The following is a 24,051-nucleotide window of genomic DNA, read 5'->3' as shown; positions in this document are numbered from 1 at the left end:
CAGCAGCCAAGGTCCTAAACTCCAGCGCGAAGTCTTGAGCGCTCCTCGTCTCCTGCCTGAGGTGGAACAGCCGTTCACCTGCCGCTCTACCTTCGAGGGGGTGGTCGAAAACAGCCCGAAAGCGGCGGGTGAACTCTGGGTAGTGGTCCCTCGCCGAGTCTGGAGCGTTCCAGACCGCATTAGCCCACTCCAGAGCTCGGCCCATCAGGTAGGAAACAAGTGCACTCACGCTCTCCTCTCCTGTAGGAGCAGGTCTGACGGTGGCCAGGTACAACTCTAACTGGAGAAGAAACCCCTTGCACCCAGCCGCCGTCCCATCGTACTCCCTCGGGAGTGCCAGGCGAAGCGCGCCAGAGCCAGACGTCGTAGGAGATGGTTGTATCGGGGGGGTGTAGGTGGAGAGAGGATACCACTCCTCTCCCATCGGTCCATCCTCTCCATCATCTGGTCCATGGCGGATCCGATGCGATGCAGGATCGATGTATTATGCAGGACACGTTCCTCCATCGAGGGTAGTGGAGTGCCCGCTGCTCCCGCTGATTCCATGCTCTTTGTGGTGCGGGATTCTGTAACGGCTTGTCTGTAGTGTGGCGGAAAGAAGCGCAGGAAGCAGCGAACACTGTGTGGTAATTTTAATAAACCACATGTACAAAATAAACGGTTTCCCAACAACAGGGAAAATACAATTGACAAGCAGTCGAACAAAACGCAGTCGACACACAGAAAAACAATCCCGCACAATAGGGAGCGGGCCAGCTGAACTAAATAGCCCTCTTAATTGACTAACTCAGGGCAGGTGAGAAAACATAAAAAAAGGGAAAAACAAAAAGGGAATCGGTGGTAGCTAATAGGCCGGTGACGACGACCGCCGAGCGCCACCCGAGCAGGAGGGGGCGCCACCGTCGGTAGGAATCGTGACACTTTATTTCCTTAAACCTTTTGATTTAGCAATACATGTCAGTATATTTGATCTTTTTGAGGTCAGTATGTGCCCAACATAACACCAGGTGATGGTGGGTTGCTTACCCGTGTAATATTGGCATAAGCTCAGAAACACTTGGTCTGCAAACATGTTCCTGTTTTATCAATTGCTGTGCTGATCAATGGGCAGTTTATTAACTCTGTTAAATTAATATGTAGCTTACAGTTATGTGTGTATTTGTATTTATTTTTGCAATAAAGATGGTGAGGCTACAATAATACTTATTTACAATAGGCTTTTATGTAAAAATACATACAGCCTAATGATATATACAGTATACACATTAATTTAATAGCAGGACAATGTAGTGCATTATTCCACTGAAGCGTATGAATTAGGCTGTTTGAATCCTAAGCAACCTGCATACACATTGTTTAAAGTAATAGTCCATAGGTCAAAGCTGTGTGCTGGAAAAACTTGGTAGAGCATGGGCATACTTCTCACTTTTTGTTTTTAATTTCCATGTTTTTTACACATGGAAGGTGATTATGCAACATTTTTATACAAAATTATAATACAGCATAACACAGCAATACAAGTAAAGTAAAAATACCCAATAATGACAAATGACAACAGAAATAATGTAGTTACTAGTATTTAATGTTAACAGTTGATTTTCTAGAGGGAAGAGAAAACCCTGAATTTAAGCCAATATGGAGTAAACTGGAAAACATTTCCCTGATCTCTTTTAAAAAGAAAATCTCCTGAAAAACACACAAATAATCAACATGCCTACCCATTAACTATTTACATAGGGTTATGTTTAAAAAAATAAAATAAAAATAAACACTTGTTCACTATTGAGGCTGATGTTTATCTCAACGAGTAGCATCTCAAAATACGGAAATAGAACCACCAAATCACAAAGTAATTTCCCATAAAAAACATATCAACAAAATATAATGTCCAATCGATGACACTAATCATGGATACAATGACTTGCCTAGTTTAAATAAAGGGTAAATAAATAAAAATCAGTGCTTAACACAACACATACAGTGTATTTGGAAAGTATTCAGACCCCTTGACTTTTTCCACATTTTGTTACGTTAAAAAGCCTTACTATAAAATTGATTAAATACATTTTTTCTCATCAATCTACACACAATACCCCATAATGAGAAAGCGAAAACTTTGTAAACGTATTAAAAATAAAAAACAGTAATACCTTATTTACATAAGTATTCAGACCCTTTGCTCTGAGCTCAGGTGCATACTGTTTCCATTGATCATCCTTGAGATGTTTCTACAACTTCATTGGAGTCCAACTGTGGTCAATTATATTGATTTGGACATGATTTGGCACACACACACTCATCACTGTCAAACGCTCCCTGAAACATTTCAGCGAGCAAGCCTTTCTAATCGACCTGGCCCTGGTATCCTGGAAGGATATTGACCTCATCCCGTCAGTAGAGGATGCCTGGTTATTTTTTTTAAATGCCTTCCTCACCAACTTAAATAAACATGCCCCATTCAAGAAATTTAGAACCAGGAACAGATATAGCTCCTGGTTCTCCCCAGACCTGACTGCCCTTAACCAACACAAAAACATCCTATGGCGTTCTGCATTAGCATCAAACAGCCCCCGTGATATGCAACTTTTCAGGGAAGTTAGAAACCAATATACACAGGCAGTTAGAAAAGCTAAGGCTAGATTTTTCAAGCAGAAATCTGCTTCCTGCAACACAAATTCAAAAAAGTTCTGGGACATTGTAAAGCCCATGGAGAATAAGAACACCTCCTCCCAACTGCCCAATGCACTGAGGATAGGAAACTCTGTCACCACCCATAAACCCACTATAATTGAGAATTTCAATAAGCATTTTTCTACGGCTGGCCATGCTTTCCACCTGGCTACCCCTACTGCAGTCAACAGCACTGCACCCCCCACAGCTACTCGCCCAAGCCTTCCCCATTTCTCCTTCTCCCAAACCCATTCAGCTGATGTTCTGAAAGAGCTGCAAAATCTGGACCCCTACAAATCAGCCGGGCGAGACAATCTGGACCCTTTCTTTCTAAAATTATCTGCCGAAATTATTGCAACCCCTATTACTAGCCTGTTCAACCTCTCTTTCGTGTCGTCTGAGATTCCCATAGATTGGAAAGCAGCTGCTGTCATCCCCCTCTTCAAAGGAGGGGACACTCTTGACCCAAATTGCTATAGACCTATATCCATCCTACCCTGCCTTTCTAAGATCTTCAAAAGCCAAGTCAACAAACAGATTACCGACCATTTCGAATCCCACCGCACCTTCTCCGCTATGCAATCTGGTTTCACAGCTGGTCATGGGCGCACCTCAGCCACGTAACCGCCATCGATAAGAAACAATACTGTGCTGCCGTTTTCATTGACCTGGCCAAAGCTTTCGACTCTGTCAATCACCACATCCTCATCGGCGACTCAATAGCCTTGGTTTCTCTAATGATTGCATCGCCTGGTTCACCAACTACTTCTCTGATAGAGTTCAGTGTGTCAAATCGGAGGGCCTGTTGCCCGGACCTCTGGCAGTCTCTATGGGGGTGCCACAGGGTTCAATTCTTGGGCCAACTCTTTTCTCTGTATACATCAATGATGTCGCTCTTGCTGCTGGTGAGTCTCTGATCCACCTCTACGCAGACGACACCATTCTGTATACTTCTGGCCCTTCTTTGGACACTGTGTTAACAACCCTCCAGACGAGCTTCAATGCCATACAACTCTCCTTCCGTGGCCTCCAACTGCTCCTAAATACAAGTAAAACTAAATGCATGCTCTTCAACCGATCGCTGCCTGCACCTGCCCGCCTGTCCTGCATCACTACTCTGGACGGTTCTGACTTAGAATATGTGGACAACTACAAATACTTAGGTGTCTGGTTAGACTGTAAACTCTCCTTCGACTCACATCAAACATCTCCGATCCAAAGTTAAATCAAGAATTGGCTTCCTATTTCGCAACAAAGCATCCTTCACTCATGCTGCCAAACATACCCTCGTAAAACTGACCATCCTACCGATCCTCGACTTTGGCGATGTCATTTACAAAATAGCCTCCAATACCCTACTCAACAAACTGGATGCAGTCTATCACCGTGCCATCCGTTTTGTCACCAAAGCCCCATATACTACCCACCACTGCGACCTGTACGCTCTCGTTGGCTGGCCTTCGCTTCATAATCGTCGCCAAACCCACTGGCTCCAGGTCATCTACAAGACCCTGCTAGGTAAAGTCCCCCCTTATCTCCACTCACTGGTCACCATAGCAGCACCCACCTGTAGCACGCGCTCCAGCAGGTATATCGCTCTGGTCACCCCCAAAGCCAATTCCTCCTTTGGCCGTCTCTCTTTCCAGTTCTCTGCTGCCAATGACTGGAACGAACTACAAAAATCTCTGAAAATAGAAACACTTATCTCCCTCACTAGCTTTAAGCACCAGCTGTCAAGAGCAGCTCACAGATCACTGCACCTGTACATAGCCCATTTATAATTTAGCCCAAACAACTACCTCTTCCCCTACTGTTATTTATTTTATTTTGCTCCTTTGCACCCCATTATCTCTATTTCTACTTTGCACTTTCTTCTACTACAAATCTACCATTCCAGTGTTTTACTTGCTATATTGTATTTACTTTGCCACCATGGACTTTTTTTGCCTTTACCTCCCTTATCTCACCTCATTTGCTCACATTGTACATAGACTTATTTTTCTACTGTATTATTGACTGTATATTTGTTTTACTCCATGTGTAACTCTGTGTTGTTGTATGTTGTCGAACTGCTTTGCTTTATCTTGGCCAGGTCGCAATTGTAAATGAGAACTTGTTCTCAACTTGCCTACCTGGTTAAAGAAAGGTGAAATAAAAATAAAATAAAAAAATATAAGGTCCCACAGTTGACAGTGCATGTCAGAGCAAAAATAAAGCCAAATCAAAAACCACCGAGACAGGATTGTGTTGAGGCACAGATCTTGGGAAGGGTACCAAAACATTTCTGCAGCATTGAAGGTCCCCAAGAACAGTGGCCTCCATCATTCTTAAATGGAAGAAGTTTAGAACCCCCTAGACTCTTCCTAGAACTGGCAGCCCGGCCAAACTGAGCAATCAGGGGAGAATGGCCTTGGTCAAGGAAGTGACCAAGAACCCGATGGTCACTCTGACAGAGCACAAAAGTCCCTCTGTGGAGATGGGAGAAGCAACTCTGCAGCACTCCAGCAATCAGGCCTTTATGGTAGAGTGACCAAATGGAAGCCACTCCTCAGTAGGCACCTAAAGAAACAAGATTCTCTGGTATGATGAAACCAAGATTGAACTCTTTGGCCTGAATGCCAAACGTCACGTCTGGAGGAAACCTGGTACCATTCCTATGGTGAAGCATGGTGGTGGCAGCAACATGCTGTGAGGATGTTTTTCAGCGGCAAGGACTGGGAGAGTAGTCAGGATCGAGGGAAAGATGAACGGAGCAAAGTACAGAGAGATCCTTGATGAAAACCTGCTCTATAGCGCTCAGGACCTCCGACTGGGACGAAGGTTCACTTTCCAACAGGACATTGACCCTAAGCACACAGCCAAGACTCTGAATGTCCTTGAGTGGCCCAGCCAGAGCCCGGGACTTGAACCCGATCAAACATCTCTGGAGAGACGTGAAAATTGCTGTGCAACAACTCTCTCCATCCAACCTAACAAAGCTTGAGAGGATCTGCAGAGAAGAATGAGAGAAACTCCCCAAATACAGCTGCGCCAAGCTTGTAGTGTCATACCCAAGAAGACTCGAGGCTGTAATCACTGCCAAAGGTGTTTCAACAAATTACTGAGTAAAGTGTCTGAATACTTATGTAAATGTCATTTTTCAGTTATTTTTACAAAACTTGCCAAAGTGTTAAAAAAAATGTTTTGCTTTGTCATTATAGGGTATTAAGTGTAGATTGATGAGGGGGGGAAATGATTTTATCAATTTTAGAATAAGGCTGTAACGTAACGTGGAATAAGTCAAGGGGTCTGAATACTTTACGAATGCACTGACTGTCACATTAGGTGGCTTGGAGAGCAAGGCATGAAGTGACACAAACTGCTCGGTGTTCTAGTCATCCACTTTGGTGGAAATTACTTGGGATACACTAAGGGGACGGCACTGGTGTAGCAGATGCGAGGATGTTTCCCGGGACAACGGTCTTCTCTGATATCGCGCAGGGGAGTAGCTGGATGTTCCAGTGTGTTGAGAAGATAAGTGCATAGAGAGGGCCCGGCGCTCTCTGTCAATCAGTTGGTGTACGCATTTCAGGGAACACAATCCGCCACCCTGTCATTAAGCATTGTGTCCCTGGGATGGAATATAGGGGTGGAATGCATCAGACGGATGAGTGCAAAGACGTATTCCTTGAGAGTTGGTCTCTCCTGTCTCCACTGTTCTCTCCTCCATAGTAGCAAGTTGGAGAAGGGCACTGGGTAAACAAATGTGCGCATAAAATCTAAGAGAAATACGATTTTTGTGTATATGGAGCATTTCAGGGATCTTTTATTTCAGCTCATGAAACATGGGACCAACATTTTACACTTTACAAAGAAGGCTATATTTTCTATTTTTTTACTAGTATGTCTGTCCCTCGGTTTTGTCATTGGTGTTACCGACTTGAAAATGACTCATTACAAAGATATAGAAGGAACTTAAGCATTCCCTCCAGTGGCAAACTGTTATATAGTATCAAGGTAAGGCCCAGATGCAGACACGTCGAATAATCAATGGTTTAATAATCCAACAGGGGCAGGCAATAGACAGGTCAAGGCAGGCAGGGGTCAGTAAACAAGAGGTGGGGCAACGGTACCGGATGGCAGGCAGGCTCAGGGTCAGGGTAGGCAGAGGTCAATAATCCAGAGGTGGGGCAAAGGTACAGGTCGGCTGGTAGGCTCGGGGTCAGGGGCAGGCAGAGTGGTCAGGCAGTCGGGCTCAGAGTCAGGACAGGCAAAGGTCAAAACCAGGAGGGCAAGAAAAAGTGAGACTGGGAAAAGCAGGAGCAGAGAACAATAATGCTGGTTGACTTGACAAACAAGACGAACTGGCAACAGTCAAACAGAGAACACAGGTATATAAATACACAGGGGATAATGGGGAAGATGGGCGACACCTGGAGCGGGGTGGAGACAATCACAAAGACAGGTGAAACAGACCAGGGTGTGACAATAGGGGGAAGGAGTCTATATTAAAGAAATTATTAGCTAATTACACCCTTTTAGTATGTCATACGTTTGAGGATTCCATTGACAATTTGGTGTCACTTGGTGTTAGTCCATTTAAATTAACAGAAATTACATTGTGAACAAAATTATTCATCATATCAATTTAGTAAATCATTTTTAAAGGGTTAATGATTTCAGCATCATTTAAGAAAAACCTCAATAACCAAACATTTCTCAGGTGTTGCCATCATTCGTGTTACACCTACTGGTGGCACAATGTTATCATAATGGTTAACATTATTTAAAGTCATTAAGATGCCATATTAGTTGATGTAGAATGGGAAGATGGACCCAAATACAATTAAATAAAGAACATGGGAAAAAATATGTATATTTTTCCCAAAATGCCATGCCCAAATGCCACCGCAATTCAAGAACAACCAATTTCTACCAACTGGAAAATTCCCATTGATGACAAATATTTGCACAGACAAGACGTATAGTTTTGATACAAAGCAGTCAGGCAGTGTTGGATTTCCCTTACTGTTACAGCAGATCCCATGTATTTCCTGTATTTAAAAATTACCCTTCACTGCACTAGCTCTGAAGTGGTTGTGGCATGGAGCTACTGAACAGATCTGTTGATGTTATGAATATCGGGCATACAGTAGCCTGTAGCTGAGCCATTCCGTCCCATTGAGAAATAAGGACAATAAACAGCAATGTGCATACGTATAATAAGGACCAGTCTAGAGTTCACAATGCCAATGATGAGAAGTCACGATTCCAAGGACCCCTAATGGGAATATCTCCATTCCAAACAGAGAGGCAAACTTAACAGGACATAATATCCATCAATTTGCTGAAATTCCCATCTCTCTCATCATGCCAGACCTCCAGTCCAGTCAATATAAAAGAAACGTGAATATAAAGAAAAGATTTGAGATAAATGGGGATGAGATTGCTTCTGTAAATTGCCTTGTGTGCTGACAGCGTGGTTACATGTGAGTGAGATGGGCGCCTGCTGTTAGCAACACAGGATGTAGTGAAGTTCTTGGTACCCGTGACAATCTGTACTACCTCAGATCAGGGACAGAAAATAACCATATGGAAGGACCCGGACTTTCTCTCTCTCTCCCTTTAGTCACTTAAGGAATTCTCACGGGATGATGGCAAATGCTGGAACACATCTGGACCACTGAATGGTCTTGCTCCTACAGCCTATGGTTTGTGGCCAATTAGAGAAAGTTATTTGAACTGGGAATGAGGCACATCCTCCGACATAGGAGAGTTTCATGTTCTATCATTGTACCGTTAGGTCTCGTTCTGTCATGGTACCGTTAGGTCTTCTTCTGTCATGGAACTGTTAGGTCTCATTCTGTCATGGTACCGTTAGGTCTCGTTCTGTCATGGAACTGTTAGGTCTTCTTCTGTCATGGAACCGTTAGGTCTTCTTCTGTCATGGAACCGTTAGGTCTCGTTCTGTCATGGTACCATTAGATCTCGTTTTGTCATGGTACCGTTAGGTCTCGTTTTGTCATGGTACCGTTAGGTCTCGTTCTGTCATGGTACCGTTAGGTCTCGTTCTGTCATGGTACTGTTAGCTTTCGTTCAATTATGGTACCGTTAGGTCTCGTTCTGTCATGGTACCGTTAGGTCTCGTTCAGCCATGGTACCGTTAGGTCTCGTTCAGCCATGGTACCGTTAGGTCTTCTTCTGTCATGGAACCGTTAGGTCTCGTTCTGCCATGGTACCGTTAGGTCTCGTTCTGTCATGGTACCGTTAGGTCTCGTTCTGCCATGGTACCGTTAGGTCTTCTTCTGTCATGGAACCGTTAGGTCTCGTTCTGTCATGGAACTGTTAGGTATTGTTTTGTCACGGAACTGTTAGGTCTCGTTCAATTATGGTACCGTTAGGTCTTGTTCTGTCTTGGTACCGTTAGGTCTCGTTCCATTGTGGTACCGTTAGGTCTCGTTCTGTCATTGTACTGTTAGGTCTACTTCTGTCATTGTACTGTTAGGTCTCGTTCTGTCATTGTACTGTTAGGTCTACTTCTGTCATTGTACTGTTAGGTCTCGTACAGTCATGGAACCGTTAGGTCTCGTACAGTCATGGCACCGTTAGGTCTCATTCTGACATGGTACCGTTAGGTCTCGTTCTGACATGGTACCGTTAGGTCTCGTTCTGACATGGTACCGTTAGGTCTCGTTCTGACATGGTACCGTTAGGTCTCATTCTGTCATGGTACCGTTAGGTCTCATTCTGACATGGCACCGTTAGGTCTCGTTCTGTCATGGTACCTTTAGGTCTCGTTCTGTCATGGTACCTTTAGGTCTCGTTCCATTATGGTACCGTTAGGTCTCGTTTTGTCATGGTACCGTTAGGTCTCGTTTTGTCATGGTACTGTTAGGTCTCATTCTATCATGGCACTGTTAGGTCTCGTTCTGTCATGGTACCGTTAGGCCTCGTTTTTCCATGGTACCGTTAGGCCTCGTTCTGTCATGGTACCGTTAGGCCTCGTTCTGTCATGGTACCGTTAGGTCTTGTTTTGTCATGGTACCGTTAGGCCTCGTTCTGTCACGGTACCGTTAGGCCTCGTTCTGTCATTGTACCGTTAGGCCTCGTTCTGTCATTGTACCGTTAGGCCTCGTTCTGTCATTGTACCGTTAGGCCTCGTTCTGTCATTGTACCGTTAGGTCTCGTTCTGTCATTGTACCGTTAGGTCTCGTTCTGTCATTGTACCGTTAGGTCTCGTTCTGTCATTGTGGTACCGTTAGGCCTCGTTCTGTCATTGTACCGTTAGGTCTCGTTCTGTCATTGTGGTACCGTTAGGTCTCGTTCTGTCATTGTGGTACTGTTAGGTCTCGTTCTGTCATTGTACCGTTAGGTCTCGTTCTGTCATTGTACCGTTAGGCCTCGTTCTGTCATTGTACCGTTAGGCCTCGTTCTGTCATTGTACCGTTAGGCCTCGTTCTGTCATTGTACCGTTAGGTCTCGTTCTGTCATTATGGTACCGTTAGGTCTCATTCTGTCATGGTACCGTTAGGTCTCGTTCTGTCATGGTACCGTCAGGTCTCGTTCTGCCATACCGTTAGGTCTCATTCTGTCATGGTACCGTTAGGTCTTGTTCTGTCACGGTATCGTTAGGTCTAGTTCAATTGTGGTACCGTTAGGTTTCGTTACATTATGGTACCGTTAGGTCTCATTCTGTCATGGTACCGTTAGGTCTCTTTCTATCATGGAACCGTTAGGTCTCGTTCTGTCATGGTATATCTTTCTAATCATAAATTGTGTTTATACACATGATTTGAAGTCATATTCAAGAATAAAGTTATTTACATTTTTGCTCGATAGATAGATTATATTCTACCAATTTTAAAATACTGTATCCAAAATGCAATAATTGAGAAGATACAGTCATACTAAACTAAGACCAGTCTTATATTCCCACCTATCAAAATATCTGTCAGGGGAGACATGATTACAGATGACATGGGTAAAAGTAAAACGTATATGAATAATCTACGTTTAAAGTGGCAATATGTAACGTTTTGGGCGAACTGACCAAATTCACATACAATTGTGAGTTATAGATCTATCCTTCTACTTGAAAGCAAGTCTAAGAAGCTTTCAAGTAGAAGCGGCCACTTAAAATTAGTGGATTGCTATTTCAGCTACACACGTTGCTGACAGGTGTAAAAAAAAAAATGCACACAGACATGCAATCTCCCTAGATAAACGTTGGCAGTAGAATGGCCTTCCTGAAGAGCTCAGTGACTTTCAACATGACACCGTCATAGGATGCCACCTTTCCAATGAGTCAGTTCATCAAATTTCTGCCCTGCAAGAGCTGCCCTGGTCACCTGTAAGTGCTGTTATTGTGAAGTGGAAAAGTCTAGGAGGAACAGTGGCTCAGCCACGAAGTGGTAGGCCACACAAGCTCACTTAACAGGACCGCCAAGTGCTAAAATCTTCTTTCTTTGGTTGCAACACTCACTATTGAGTTCCAAACTGCCTCTGGAAGCAACGTCAGCACACTAACTGTTCTTCGGGAGCTTCATGAAATGGGTTTCCATGACCGAGCAGCCGCACACAAGTCTAAGATTAACATGCGCAATGCCAAGCGTGGTGTAAAGCTTGCCGCCATCGGACTCTGGAGCAGTGGAAATGCGTTCTCTTGTGTGATGAATCACGCTTCACCATTTGGCAGTCCAACAGACGAATCTGGGTTTGGCGGATGCCAGGAGAATCCTACCTGCCCCAATGCATAGTGCCAACTGTAAATTTTGGTGGAGGATAAATAATGGTCTAGTGTTTTTTTTTTTCTTGGTTGGGGATATGCCTCTGAGTTCCAGTGAAGGGAAATCTAAACGCTACAGCATACAATGACATTCTAAACGATGCTGCGCTTCCAATATTGTGGCAACAGTTTGAAGAAGGCCCTTTCCTGTTTCAGCAAGACAATGCCCCCGTTGCCAAAGCGAGTTCCATACAGAAATGGTTTGTCGAGATCGGTGTGGAAGAACTTGACTGGCCTGCACAGAGCCCTGACATCAATCCCATCGAACACCTTTGGGATAAATTGAAATGCTGACTGCGAGCCAGGCCTAATCGCCCAACATCAGTCCCCGACCTCACTAATGCTCTTGTGGCTGAATGGAAGCAAGTCCCTGCAGCAACATTCCAACATCTAGTGGAAAGCCTTCCCAGAAGAGTGGAGGCTGTTAAAGCAGCAAAGGGGGGACCAACTCCATATTAACGCCCATGATTTTGGAAGAAGATGTTTCGATCAGCAGGTGTCCACATACTTTTGCTCATGTAGTGTAAGTTCTATGTGTGCTATTTCTATGCTTCCCGTTCTTAAGTTTTGTTTCTGCGTCTTTTACTTTTGTTCTTGTTCACCAGCTTCAAACAGCTGAAACAACAACATTTTTGGTTATGGAAAATATATTTCACAGCGGTTTAGATGATACAATGATTCTCTGCACAATACTAGCTTATTTTGGCACATAAACTGAAATTAGGCAAACTATTAGAGTTTTAGCAAACAGGAAATGGCAGAGCGATTTCTGTAGAGTGCAACTTTAATACTAAAATAAGTAATGTGATATGGGGGAGCGCAACTTCAACCTCTCGACCACAAGGTAACCATAAAGTACGGTAGCTCTCCCAGATGTGCAGAGCTGCAGTTGAGGATTAGGTGACATGCCAACGGGGAAGGAAAGGAGGAGGAAGAAACGTGGGGCGATTAGCTTGTGGTGCTACTATGCTTTGATTAACCTACCCTTGAAGAACTTGGACATCCGTGACCGTATTCCGCACAGATTTGAGGACGACACCGCCTCCACCTCCTCTTTAGTCTCCTGGAACACAGGCACATAAATCAGTTCCTCATATCATATCCAGGCAGATTCAATGCATATGGGCAGCATTCACTAAATCTGTCAAGTTACTACTCCAAATTATCTATTTGACTCCTAATACTACGGTATATCTCTAGCACGCTCTGTTTATTAATCTAACATTCCGAGGCTGTAGTGTGGAGGAGAAGTTTAAAACAGACATATCGAGTGGGAATCCCAGAGTGTCTTCTTTGTGCTCCTACAGTATCTCAGAACAGGAAACAAGGATAAACAGCCAGTGTTTTTCCTCCCTGGTTCAATGGCCCTTTGAAGAATAGCAGAACATCTCAGTTTGATTAATGGCTGTACACTGTCTAATGAACAGTAATTGAATGGTAGAATGCAGTGGGCCCTAAGAGCCCCAAAGGAATACCCTGGTTGCTGCAGAAGCCAGTGACATTGTCTGGGGTTGATTATAGTTGACCTTGCATGAGAGGAGAAGCTTTACAAATAGTGAACCTAAGAAGCTAGGGGAATAGTAGCCAGGAAAACAGGACAAGACAAATGAAAAGGAATTGCATTGGTAAAGAATAGTGGAGGTCGATGGCAAGATCGATAACTATTTGATTTCTTATCACAAAATTCTTAAGAGGAAGACGACTGATAAAACATGCCTAGTCCTATTGGCATTTCTAACAATATTAATTAAGAAAAAAATGCTTAGCTGACCGGCTGATAAATCAGCAAATATCATTAAATCAAAACAAACGATTGTTAAAAACAGACAATTACACAAGCTCATTCAACTCCACCTTTGTTCAACATGCATGAACATTCAGCGGACCATAACTATTTCTACATTGTTTCTAGGCTAAAGAAAAATTGAATATAGATAAGGAGAACACATTCGACAGTATGTTCAACTGAAGGTGTTCCAAAAGACCCATCAGGAAACAACTCATGTCAATTTAACGCAATGATCATGTTTGAGATCGACTTCATTGCAGTCGGCGTCTGCATAATGACTGATCTACAAATCACCTTGGATTCAAAATAACTGCTCGTTATTATTTGTAGATCAGTCAGTCCGCTCAGTCTGTGATCGGCTCAAGCTCTCAAACATGAACAAACTACTTCAGTAGTTAGGCCGTCATTGTAAATAAGAATTTGTTCTTAACTGATTTGCCTAGTTAAATAAAGGTTAAATAAAAAAATAAGATGGTTGCCCTGTTCTGTCCTTTGCATCAGTCTATTGCAGCAGTCTGTTGTCATGCCCAAGGGACATTGTGTGTCACCATTTTGCAGACAGACAAACATGCTGATTCGAATAACTCTTTATGTTGTCTAGCGGAGGTCCTTCTAATATTACCTCTACCTTGCCACTGTAACTATTCACTATTTAAATCCAATGCAATGAATCATTTAAACTGAGGGGAAGAGGTTTTGGCTGAGAATGCAATCATGTAATTGAATTTGGTCATCAATATATATGGCATGAGAGGTATTTCACAAGCGTGGCCAGACTGGGATGTAATCTATTTCAAACTCAGCTCAACTATGAGTCATAGCCATAGTGTTTTATTATCATTCACACTAGATGATGAAGAAGCAGGACAGACTGAAACACTCTGCTTATCTTCATAAGGAGACTGGGAGAGAGAAAGGGAGAGAAGTTAGTAATATTAATATGTTGTTTGGCCAGAATATCAGCTCTGAGTTTGACCTGCTATCAAAGCTTCCATAAATAATATTGGTATTATAATCTCCAATAAAAACCTCAGCCGATAAAATGTAGCTACAAAACACATTAAATATATTCACCAGGGGTGACATTAATATGCTTCGGGTTTTCTCTAATTACGACAATAAACTTCATGAAGTCAAACCTTGCTTTTAAAGCAGCAATTCCCTGTGCTAACACTAATAAAATAAAGTATATTTTTTACTGCTATAGTTAATTTCATCCAACCCTACTTCAAACCACTCACTGTTGATGTATCTATTGAATTTTGGACAGAAGTGTAAATACCCCAATTACAATTAGACTGACTTCTTGTCAGCTGCAGCAAGTCAAGTCAAACGTTTTTTGGTGCAGTGGTGGTGAGATAACTCCACAAATTAGCTGAGTCCAGATATCATTATTCCCCATTATCTAATGGTCATTCCCGGAATCTATAGCCATTCTGATTCAGCAATATTCATTCATGAGTACATGCGATAAGTAATGAATAAAGCTAGTGATCTTTAACAGGGTTCTTAACAGGGTAATAACTCCCCCGAAGTCAATAATGATTTTGATAAGAATATCTTTATTACAAAAGTGCATACCACTGCAAGAATCATCATCACACCAAAACATCTCTCTAAAGTGTGATTACCATAGGCTGAAATGATCGTTTTCATTAAACAAAATGTTCACTGTTATTGATTGCCTAAATAAGACTCAATATCTTCTCATTTCCAAAGCTGAATGCAATTGCATGGAATAGTAATATCGCCCAAGTATTGTGTACGTTCATCACTGTTATGAGGCTCCCCATTTTAATTCCTTTAAAGATTATAAGACCAGAATAAGTGTATTTAAATGAGTACAATTTCTAGAAACAATACGATACCAGGCCAAGTATCACGATACCGAGTAGTTTTCGCAATACCATGGTCAACATTTTTTTGTGGCCTAGCATCCTGTTCGCCCTGTTCCTCGGACGCTTGCTCACGTTTTCTAAACACTCTCCAAAAACCTGTCACTGAAATTCACACTTCTACTCAATACAACCCATTGAATTCAACTTCACACTGTTCAGTGTATAACAGAATACTGCATAGAATGGATGATTTTCTCATATTTGAAAAGGCCTACCTGTGATTTCAAATCAAATCACATCAAGCTTTATTTATACAGCACATTTCAGACATGGAATGCAACACAATGTACTTCATAGGAAAAAAACGAATAAAAACAATGAAAATAAAAACGGAAATATTTAGTACACAACAAACATCAGAGGATAAAAAACAAAAGAATAACAAAAACTGAACGACTAAAAAACTCCCTAAGGAAAATTTGGCTGGAGGATTGGAAGGATGAATATACATGCATAATGATCTGCATATCATTGTCAGTAAGGGGAAAACACTGCATGAAACCTTTACTCTTCAGTTAACATTGACACACTCTGTCTGACTCACTCTCATGAAAACACACCAATCTCTCTCTCCCACAAACACAAACACAAACACACACACTGCTCCCTACTTTTAAAATGTTGGGCACCAAACAGAATTGAAGGAGCAGCAGAAAGAAATTGATTTTTGATATAGTTTAGATTTACATTATGCCTATATGAATCCTACCTTTTGAAGCACATCTTATGAGTAGCAGACCCTTTTCCTTTCTTCCTGTATAAATCAAATGTGCCTAAAACTACTGTCAAGTTACCAGGTTGTTAGCTAACTAGGTATCATGACTGAACAATGTTGTTTGTTATCAACCAATAATTAGCGACCCAGGATGAGTTTTAAACAGCCTGCGACATGGTTTGTGAAATTATATAACATGCGTGCGACTCCCGATAGAAAGAATAGAAGGCCTTTCAGGTAATATGGGTCATGTTTTAACCTCTCTGAGGGGATGCTGAGAGAAGCAGGTGAGTGAGGGCTGGTAGGGAATGCTGAGAGAAGCAGGTGAGTGAGGGCTGGTAGGGGATGCTGAGAGAAGCAGGTGAGTGAGGGCTGGTAGGGGATGCTGAGGGAAGCAGGTGAGTGAGGGCTGGTAGGGGATGCTTGGGAAGCAGGTGAGTGAGGGCTGGTAGGGGATGCTGAGAGAAGCAGGTGAGTGAGGACTGGTAGGGGATGATGAGGGAAGCAGGTGAGTGAGGGCTGGTAGGGGATGCTGAGGGAAGCAGGTGAGTGAGGGCTGGTAGGGGATGATGAGGGAAGCAGGTGAGTGAGGGCTGGTAGGGGAAGCAGGTGAGTGAGGGCTGGTAGGGGATGCTGAGGGAAGCAGGTGAGTGAGGGCTGGTAGGGGATACTGAGGGAAGCAGGTGAGTGAGGGTCGGTAGGGGATGCTGGGGTAGCAGGTGAGTGAGGACTGGTAGGGGATGCTGAGAGAAGCAGGTGAGTGAGGGCTGGTAGGGGATGCTGAGGGAAGCAGGTGAGTGAGGGCTGGTTGATTACAGCTGCCACGTGATGTGCGCATGAAAGTGAAGTGGATATTATTAGACCTGCTCATACAACAGGCTGTTGCTTCAATTAAACTGAATCTATAAACAAAACTGACTTTATAAACATTTTCTAACAGGCGCCAGCAGGTTCTTTAAATCGGTAGGGCTGAAAAAGTTGGTTGTATCATATGAAACGGTACTACGGCATTTAAAAATGTTGGTATCATAACATTTTGGTACCGTGATATTACCGTGGTACCGGTATACCATGCGACACTAAACCACACATCCATGCAGAAACATCTGTATACACAGCGCTCTAATTGTTGTTTATGACCTACATAATAACTAGAATATGCGACGGACAAGGATCTAACACAAGTTGTATAATAAGATGGGCCAACGCTGCATTTCCCCAGTCTAGTAGGCATCACTCTGTTCATTCTGCTAGCAGGAGATAAGCTCAGTGTGTGTTGGGTGTGTACCTGTGCCTCAGGTTCCAGAGGTGACTTTAGTTCTCCGTCTCTGGAGCTGGTCAGACCAGTGCCTCTACCTGACTCCCCGTGACCAGAGGAGGGGGCCGAGGCCTGGAACACACACACACACACACACACACACACACACACACACACACACACACACACACACACACACACACACACACACACACACACACACACACACACACACACACACACACACACACACGCACGCACACGCACGCACACACACACACAGAGAAAACTCTTGTTAAACCCCTATCAACACTACCATTCAAAAGTTTGGGGTCACTTAGAAATGTCCTTGTTTCTGAGAGAAAAGCACATTTTTGGTCCATTAAAACAACATCAAATTGATCAGAAATACAGTGTAGACATTGCTAAGGTTGTAAATGACTATTCTAGCTGGAAACGGCAGAATTTTTGTTTAATATCTACATAGGCGTACAGAGGCCCAATATCAGCAACCATGACTCACTCCAGTGTTCCAATGGCACGTTGTGTTAGCTAGTCCAAGTTTATCATTTTAAAAGGCTAATTGATCATTATAAAACCCTTTTTCAATTAGGTTAGCACAGCTGAAAACTGTTGTTCTGACCAAAGAAGCAATACAACTGGCCTTCTTTAGACTAGCTGAGTATCTGGATCATCAGCATTTATGGGTTCGATTACAAGCTCAAAATGGCCAGAAACAGAGACTCTTTCTTCTGAAACTCGTCAGGCTATTTTTGTTCTAAAGAAATGAAGGCTATTCCATGAGAGAAATTGCCAAGAAACTGAAGATCTTGAACAACGCTGTGTACTACTCCCTTCACAGAACAGCGCAAACTGTCTCTAACCATAATAGAAAGAGGAGTGGAAGGCCCCGGTGCACAACTGAGCAAGAGGACAAGTACATTAGAGTGTCTAGTTTGAGAAACAGATGGCTCACAAGTCCTGAACTGGCAGCTTCATTAAATAGTACCTGCAAAACACCAGTCTCAACGTCAACAGTGAAGAGGCGACTCCGGGTGGCTGGCCTTCTAGGCAGAGTTCCTCTGTCCAGTGTCTGTGTTCTTTATTGGCCAGTCTGAGATATGGCTTTTTCTTTGCAACTCTGGCTAGAAGGTCAGCATCCCGGAGTTGCCTCTTCAATTCCATTCCATGCATTCATTTATGAATTAATTCATTTATTCCCTTCATTCCAAAATGCCATGCACTGTCCATGTGGCAGTCCAGTCCACTGACCTTCCTGGATGCATCAGAGCCTTGGAGGAAGGCTTTGTTGGGACTCTGGGTCTCACCGGCCGGCCTGGAATTCCTCCGGACATACTGCTCTTCCTCCTGGACTACCTTGGCCTCAACCTGGGCAGGGAAAGGAAGTGGAACCCTCTCTTAGGTAATTACCGCTCAACATACAGTTGCCCAATACATCTGTATTACTGGTCTTGTCGTCTGTTGATGGTCTTAGATCTGTCTGTTTGGCCATATGGAGTTTTGACCGAGACAGCAACAACAGATCTGGGACCAGGCTACAGAACAACCACTTTGGGTAGTCATTGCATAAGTTTCATGCCCATATACTACAGGTATTGCAGATCATGAAGGTTGGTTTTTACCTGGTCAATTGGCAGGTCCACCGTCACTCTGCCATCTTCCTGGACCTCAGCTGCTCCCACAGTTTCACTTCTTTTGTCTTTCGCACGGAACACACTGCCTTCTAAGAAAAGTGATTGATCACAATTACCTCTTCTCTTTTTCCTTCTCTTTCCCATTTCTCCTTCACATCAGAAGTGATCATGTCAAACTATTTATTTATTTAGATTGCAAGCCAAGTGTAAGCCAAGACTTCTCCGCTACAAGTTTGTCCTCCCTGTGTGAGGATATGTTCCTACAGTAGTTTCTGACAGTGACTGTTGATGCATTTGAGTAATGCACACAACACTGTCCTTTGGTAGTAAATAAATAGAATTGTGTCTGTGTTTAAAATAACATATGGACCAAGAACTGTGTGTTCGTCGTAGACAACCAACTACTGTAGGACGTCGCCAAATTGAAGCATGTTGCACGGTGTGACGGTGTTTGATTTCACAGAGTGCAGCGTGGATCAATCCTTCCATATCAAGTTCAGAAGAAAAGCCAGTGATGAAAATCTGCTGCCGAAAGCTTTGCCTCCTCTCCTGCGATTGACAGCGAATGCTTGCCAACAGTGCTCCGAGCCACTGCCTGATAGGCCCTGATTGTCCCTGTGCGGTAAGAGTGATGTGTGTGTGTTTGCATGCATGCATGCTTTTGTGTGTGAGGCCAGATTGATGTAGTTAAGAGGAAGCCTATGGATTTTTTTCAACCATTAGTAATGAGTTAATGAGGAGGAGGGTTCTTGCCCCCAGGGGATGATCAAGTGTCCAAAATGTGGCCAGAGACTTGTGAGAGGAGCTCTCTCATAACCAGGTCTGCAGGGGATGTAGACAGCCATTCAGGCGCTAATGCGCTGTCCCAACGTGATTGGAGGAAAGGAAATTCAACTCCATCACATAGGATACTGCTGGCTCAGCTGTAATGTGTGATGTGAAATGATGGCAGGATGCTAAAACGGTGGCAATTACTCATTGTATGATGTCATGGTATATCTCTGGTCCGGACACTGTAAAGAGACACCGGCATAATAACTATTGAACAGTTGAGCGTTGAAGGCCACTGGTGCAATTACTATGTATCGTATAGCTTACGTTTCACAATCAAACTGTAATTGCCGCAATGCTAAATACCATCAATCTAACAGAGGATTTTGTCAGCTTTATGATCTCTCCACTATATTATTGTGATGAATAACTTATGATTGTTTTGATTCCCCCATCAAGAGAAAATACTCAGCATTTTGTTTTCCTAGCATAGTTAACAAGGCTTTTCTGGATACATTTTCAACAAAATGGCCTGATTGAGTGAATCTATGATTTAGAGCACTGGATAGTGTTTGAAGTTTTGTTCGGTTTAATATTCACAGCGTAAAGAGTTACATTCTTCCTAAGGCTGAAAACCTGTTCTGTTCCCCTGATGTACAAAGTCGATTTTGGAGAGCAGGTTGGGAATTCAAAGAAAGCTCTTCACACTTCCACATGCCTCTGCTTTCTCTGTATACACACATGCACACACCGAGTGCTAAGAAAATCTTCCCTTCAACAAAAACAACAGGTTCAATTGATATCACAGAGAGCGAGGAACAGAGAGGTGGAGCGTAGCGAAACAGTGATACACACATGAAACATTGGAAGACATTTCTATAGGAAATGCTCTACTTACCGCCCGTTGTGTAAAGAAGTGGGAGTCTGGACACCTGCCTCTGTTGTTTGGCTGTCTCTCTCTCTTTCTCTGGCTTGGCGTAGAAGTAAGACTCTGTGGCGTTCTTGGGATGGCCCCTGGCTGTGTGCTCAAGGTCATCTCCAGAGCCTGTGTGAGCAAACTACACAAAGCAAAGACCATGGATCGAATCTGAACCGAAGCCCACAGAAGTTTTTTTTTCTCACTGAGATATATCTATTTCTTGTTATTTTCAAAGACTAAAACATGTTGTGTTACACGTCTAATGTGCTTTAGTACAAAACTTGTACCCCCTTTCCTTTCTTCCCCTCTTTGTTTTTTACATTTTCCATTGACCTCAATGTTTCATGAGCTGATATGCTTTGTGGCTCCCCAGTGACTCCCACTGTATTGAATTCATTTGGTTCCAATACATCCCATGCAGAACCTATCAATCACTGGGGAGCACAGCAAACTAATAATTTATTGATGAAACAGGGCAGCCATGAATTTCTAACGGCATTCATCTTATTTATCAAGCCAGATCAAACAATGAAAATCCCAACAAGCTTAAAGGGAAAAGGAGTTGCAGGGAATAACTTATTCTTAGAGAAGACGGCAGACGGTTATTGATTAAAAAAAAGGGCTGGGGAGCTGGGCGGGAGAGGAGAGGGAGGGAAGTACGGGGGGAGGGAGAGAGACAGAGGAGAGGGGGGGGTGTGAGTGGGAAGCTGAGTTCAGAGTGATGCTTGAGACAGTAGGCTGCTCAGACTCTTTGTAGGTAGCAAGGTGAGCTCTGTCTCCCTCTGAGAGGAAAAGGAAGAGCAGACATAATCTTTTCAGATTTTTTTTGGTTCAGCCTCGATCCCAAGGCTGGTTGGAGGGCCAGCGTACTGAGCTCAAGCTTCCACACAAGAACACACTCCGGGCAATGGTGTTTGCCATCCCGTTAACATGTGGTTTGGGGAATAGCGTGGCTGTTTTTTCTACTTGTTTGCTTTCTTTAATGCAAAGGCCAAGTTTGTGTTGATGTTGTTTTGAATTTATACAGCTGTTGGTGGGCTAGAGACAAAAATAAAACAACATGAAAAGACTGCAGTTTGCCTGGGATATTCAGTTAAGGAAAGTTCAAAGAGTGATGTATTGTAGCTTGTATTGAAAAGACCACAAACAAATCTTACAACCCATCTGAAATATAAAAAAAGGTAAACACTTTTATCTTTAAAGCCTTGTGGAGAAAAATGCTAATTCTTTAAATCAGCAGAAAAAGTGCCCTTCTCAAGGAGAGAGGAGGGGCACTACCAGTGCAGCTAAGAGCTCTGGGAGTACAGTACAGTACAACTGCAAAATTCAGCAATGTAAAAAGCTGCTGAAGTCATTGCTGCTGCTTCTTTTTCCGCTGGCATTACACATCTTCTATGTCCTGTGGGGCGACAGTGTCTATCGGGCCCCGCCGAGACCTGAGTCGTGTGGAATCAGTGTGAGAAGGACCCAAGAGGGCGGCTGGCGTGTAATCTCTGGCCCTCTCAAGAAGCAGAGTGGAGGAGTCAACGGGAGGACAGTACGATATGATAGCGGGGGCCGGCATGAGAGAGAGCCAGCAGCAGCCAACCTCCAACCACTGTATAGGATCAGAGCCAGAGCCACTCCCAGTGCCTGGTCCTCAGTGGGAAGACAGATTAACAGCAGGCGACTAGGGTGTAACGCTTCTCGCTGGGCATCACCACTTCCTCTGAATTAGGTCACATGGGATGGGAACGATACAGTTGGAAAGGGGTGATGATGTCACCTGGTGATGTCAGGGGAGCACTCCAGCTCCTCTCTCCCTGAGTCGTCCGCTGAGTTCTTCTCATATGGCCAGGTGACTGCGTCTACTTGCGCCGGTGTGACGTCACTTATGTTACAGTGCTCAATGGACCTCAAATGCAGGAAATACATTTTTCCAACAAATCCTGTTTTCTGGTCATCATCACACATAGACAACTAGCTCAGCCTCTAGGCTGCCAACGGGGACACACTATACTGTCAATGCCACATGCTGCAAGCAGAGCCTTCAGTGCAGACTTCAGTGACTACTCAGTGCTCCAGCTGCCCCTGTACAGTACTAAATGATTGAGACGCTCTGCTGGCTCACAAAGCAAGGTTGCAGAGCCCCGAGAAAGGTTACATTTTACACCAGCCCACAACGGGATGTTACAGAGATTTTACAGGCATTTCAAATCAGGTCGCGTGTCGCTTCGTGAGGTCAAACCAAAATGAATGAGGAACACAACACTATAAATGTATGTGTATCAGTAAGCTAAACAGCTGACAGATCTAACTACAGTGGACAATTTCTCTGCCATTAATCTTGTTTCTGAAACGTCCTCATTAACAGGTCAAAATCATATTTAGGAAATCATGAGGGGTAAGGTGATGGGGGAGCATAAAAGTATGGTAGCGTTTCCAGTCAATGAGTAATAATGGATGAGATGGCTGAGGGTCGTCACTAGTTACCACAGCCACAAAGTCATAATTATGGCTAAACCCTGCCTATTTCTAAAATGTATCTTCTTAAAATTAACCGTAACCACACTGACAACCTTATGCCTAACCTTAACCTTAAATTAAGACCAAAAAGCATTCCAGAAATGTTACAATATAGACAATTTTGACTTTGTGGCTGTGGTAACTGGTGACAACCCTGGCTGAGGGATAGAAAGGACATAACGCTGTCTCTGCTTCCCCCTTCTGGTGTATAATAAAAGGACATTCTCCCTCTGTAGGTCAATGAAATACGGCAGATAATAACAACAGAATTACACTGGTTGGTGGAATGAACAGTGCAAACTGCTCTTTGTGGATACCAATTGGGGAGAAAAAGTGGTAAAAAATACATAAATCGACACAATCATGCATGACCACTTACGTTGTTTCCAAAACAAACATGGCAAAAGGAGCTCTGGTAACTCAATTCACATTTCTGCTGTTACTGACCTTTTTTTCTTGCCATTTCAATCACGTTGATAAAGCATTATAATAGTTTGAAAACAAGACAGCACTTCAAGTGTTAAAGCTGCAATATGGGAGACCTGACCTGACTTTTTGGGTGAACTGACAAAATTCACATAGAAATGTGACTTCTAGATCTGTCATTCTCATTGAAAGCAAGTCTAAGAAGCGGTACATCTGTTCTATATGAGCTATTTCTATGCTTTCCATTTTTAAGTTTAGTTTTTGAGTCTTTTACAGTCGGTTTTGTACACCAGCTTCAAACAGCTGACAATACAATATTTTTGGTTATAGAAAATATATTTCACAGCGGTTGTCACGATTTCCGCTGAAGTCGATGCCTCTCCTTGTTCGGGCGGCGTACGGCGGTCGGCGTCGCCGGTCTTCTAGCCATCATCGATCTACTTTTCATTTTCCGTTTGTTTTGTCTTGTCTTCCCACACACCTGGTTTCAATTCCATCATTACATGTTGTGTATTTAACCCTCTGATCCCCCCCATGTCTTTGTCCGGAATTGTTTATTGTAAGTGCTTGTGCACATATTCTGATGTGTGACGGGTTTTGTTACCCATTGTTTGTTTGTTCTATTTTACGGTGGTTTTTATTATTAAACTGCTCCGTTGGAACACATTTTTTTGCTCTCCT

General features: G+C 43.3%; 1 protein-coding gene across 2 annotated transcripts in view; it reads right to left on the bottom strand.

Annotated features, from left to right (window-relative positions):
- Positions 1 to 24,051, bottom strand: part of LOC106565456 (doublecortin domain-containing protein 2) — a 34,076-nt gene that overhangs the window by 6,795 nt on the left and 3,230 nt on the right. The window contains exons 7-11 of one of the 2 annotated variants that reach the window (XM_014132665.2): positions 20,419 to 20,578; positions 18,738 to 18,838; positions 18,367 to 18,483; positions 17,125 to 17,226; positions 12,419 to 12,497 (exon numbers count right to left, since the gene is read on the bottom strand). In XM_014132665.2, the coding sequence (XP_013988140.1) occupies positions 12,419 to 12,497; positions 17,125 to 17,226; positions 18,367 to 18,483; positions 18,738 to 18,838; positions 20,419 to 20,578 (559 nt within the window). The remainder of the gene's footprint in view (positions 1 to 12,418; positions 12,498 to 17,124; positions 17,227 to 18,366; positions 18,484 to 18,737; positions 18,839 to 20,418; positions 20,579 to 24,051) is intronic. The other variant, XM_014132731.2, reaches the window with a different exon arrangement.

This window comes from Salmo salar, chromosome ssa01 (assembly GCF_905237065.1).
Source record: "Salmo salar chromosome ssa01, Ssal_v3.1, whole genome shotgun sequence".
Taxonomy (NCBI): domain Eukaryota; kingdom Metazoa; phylum Chordata; class Actinopteri; order Salmoniformes; family Salmonidae; genus Salmo; species Salmo salar.
This window is presented reverse-complemented; position numbering and strand designations above follow the sequence as displayed.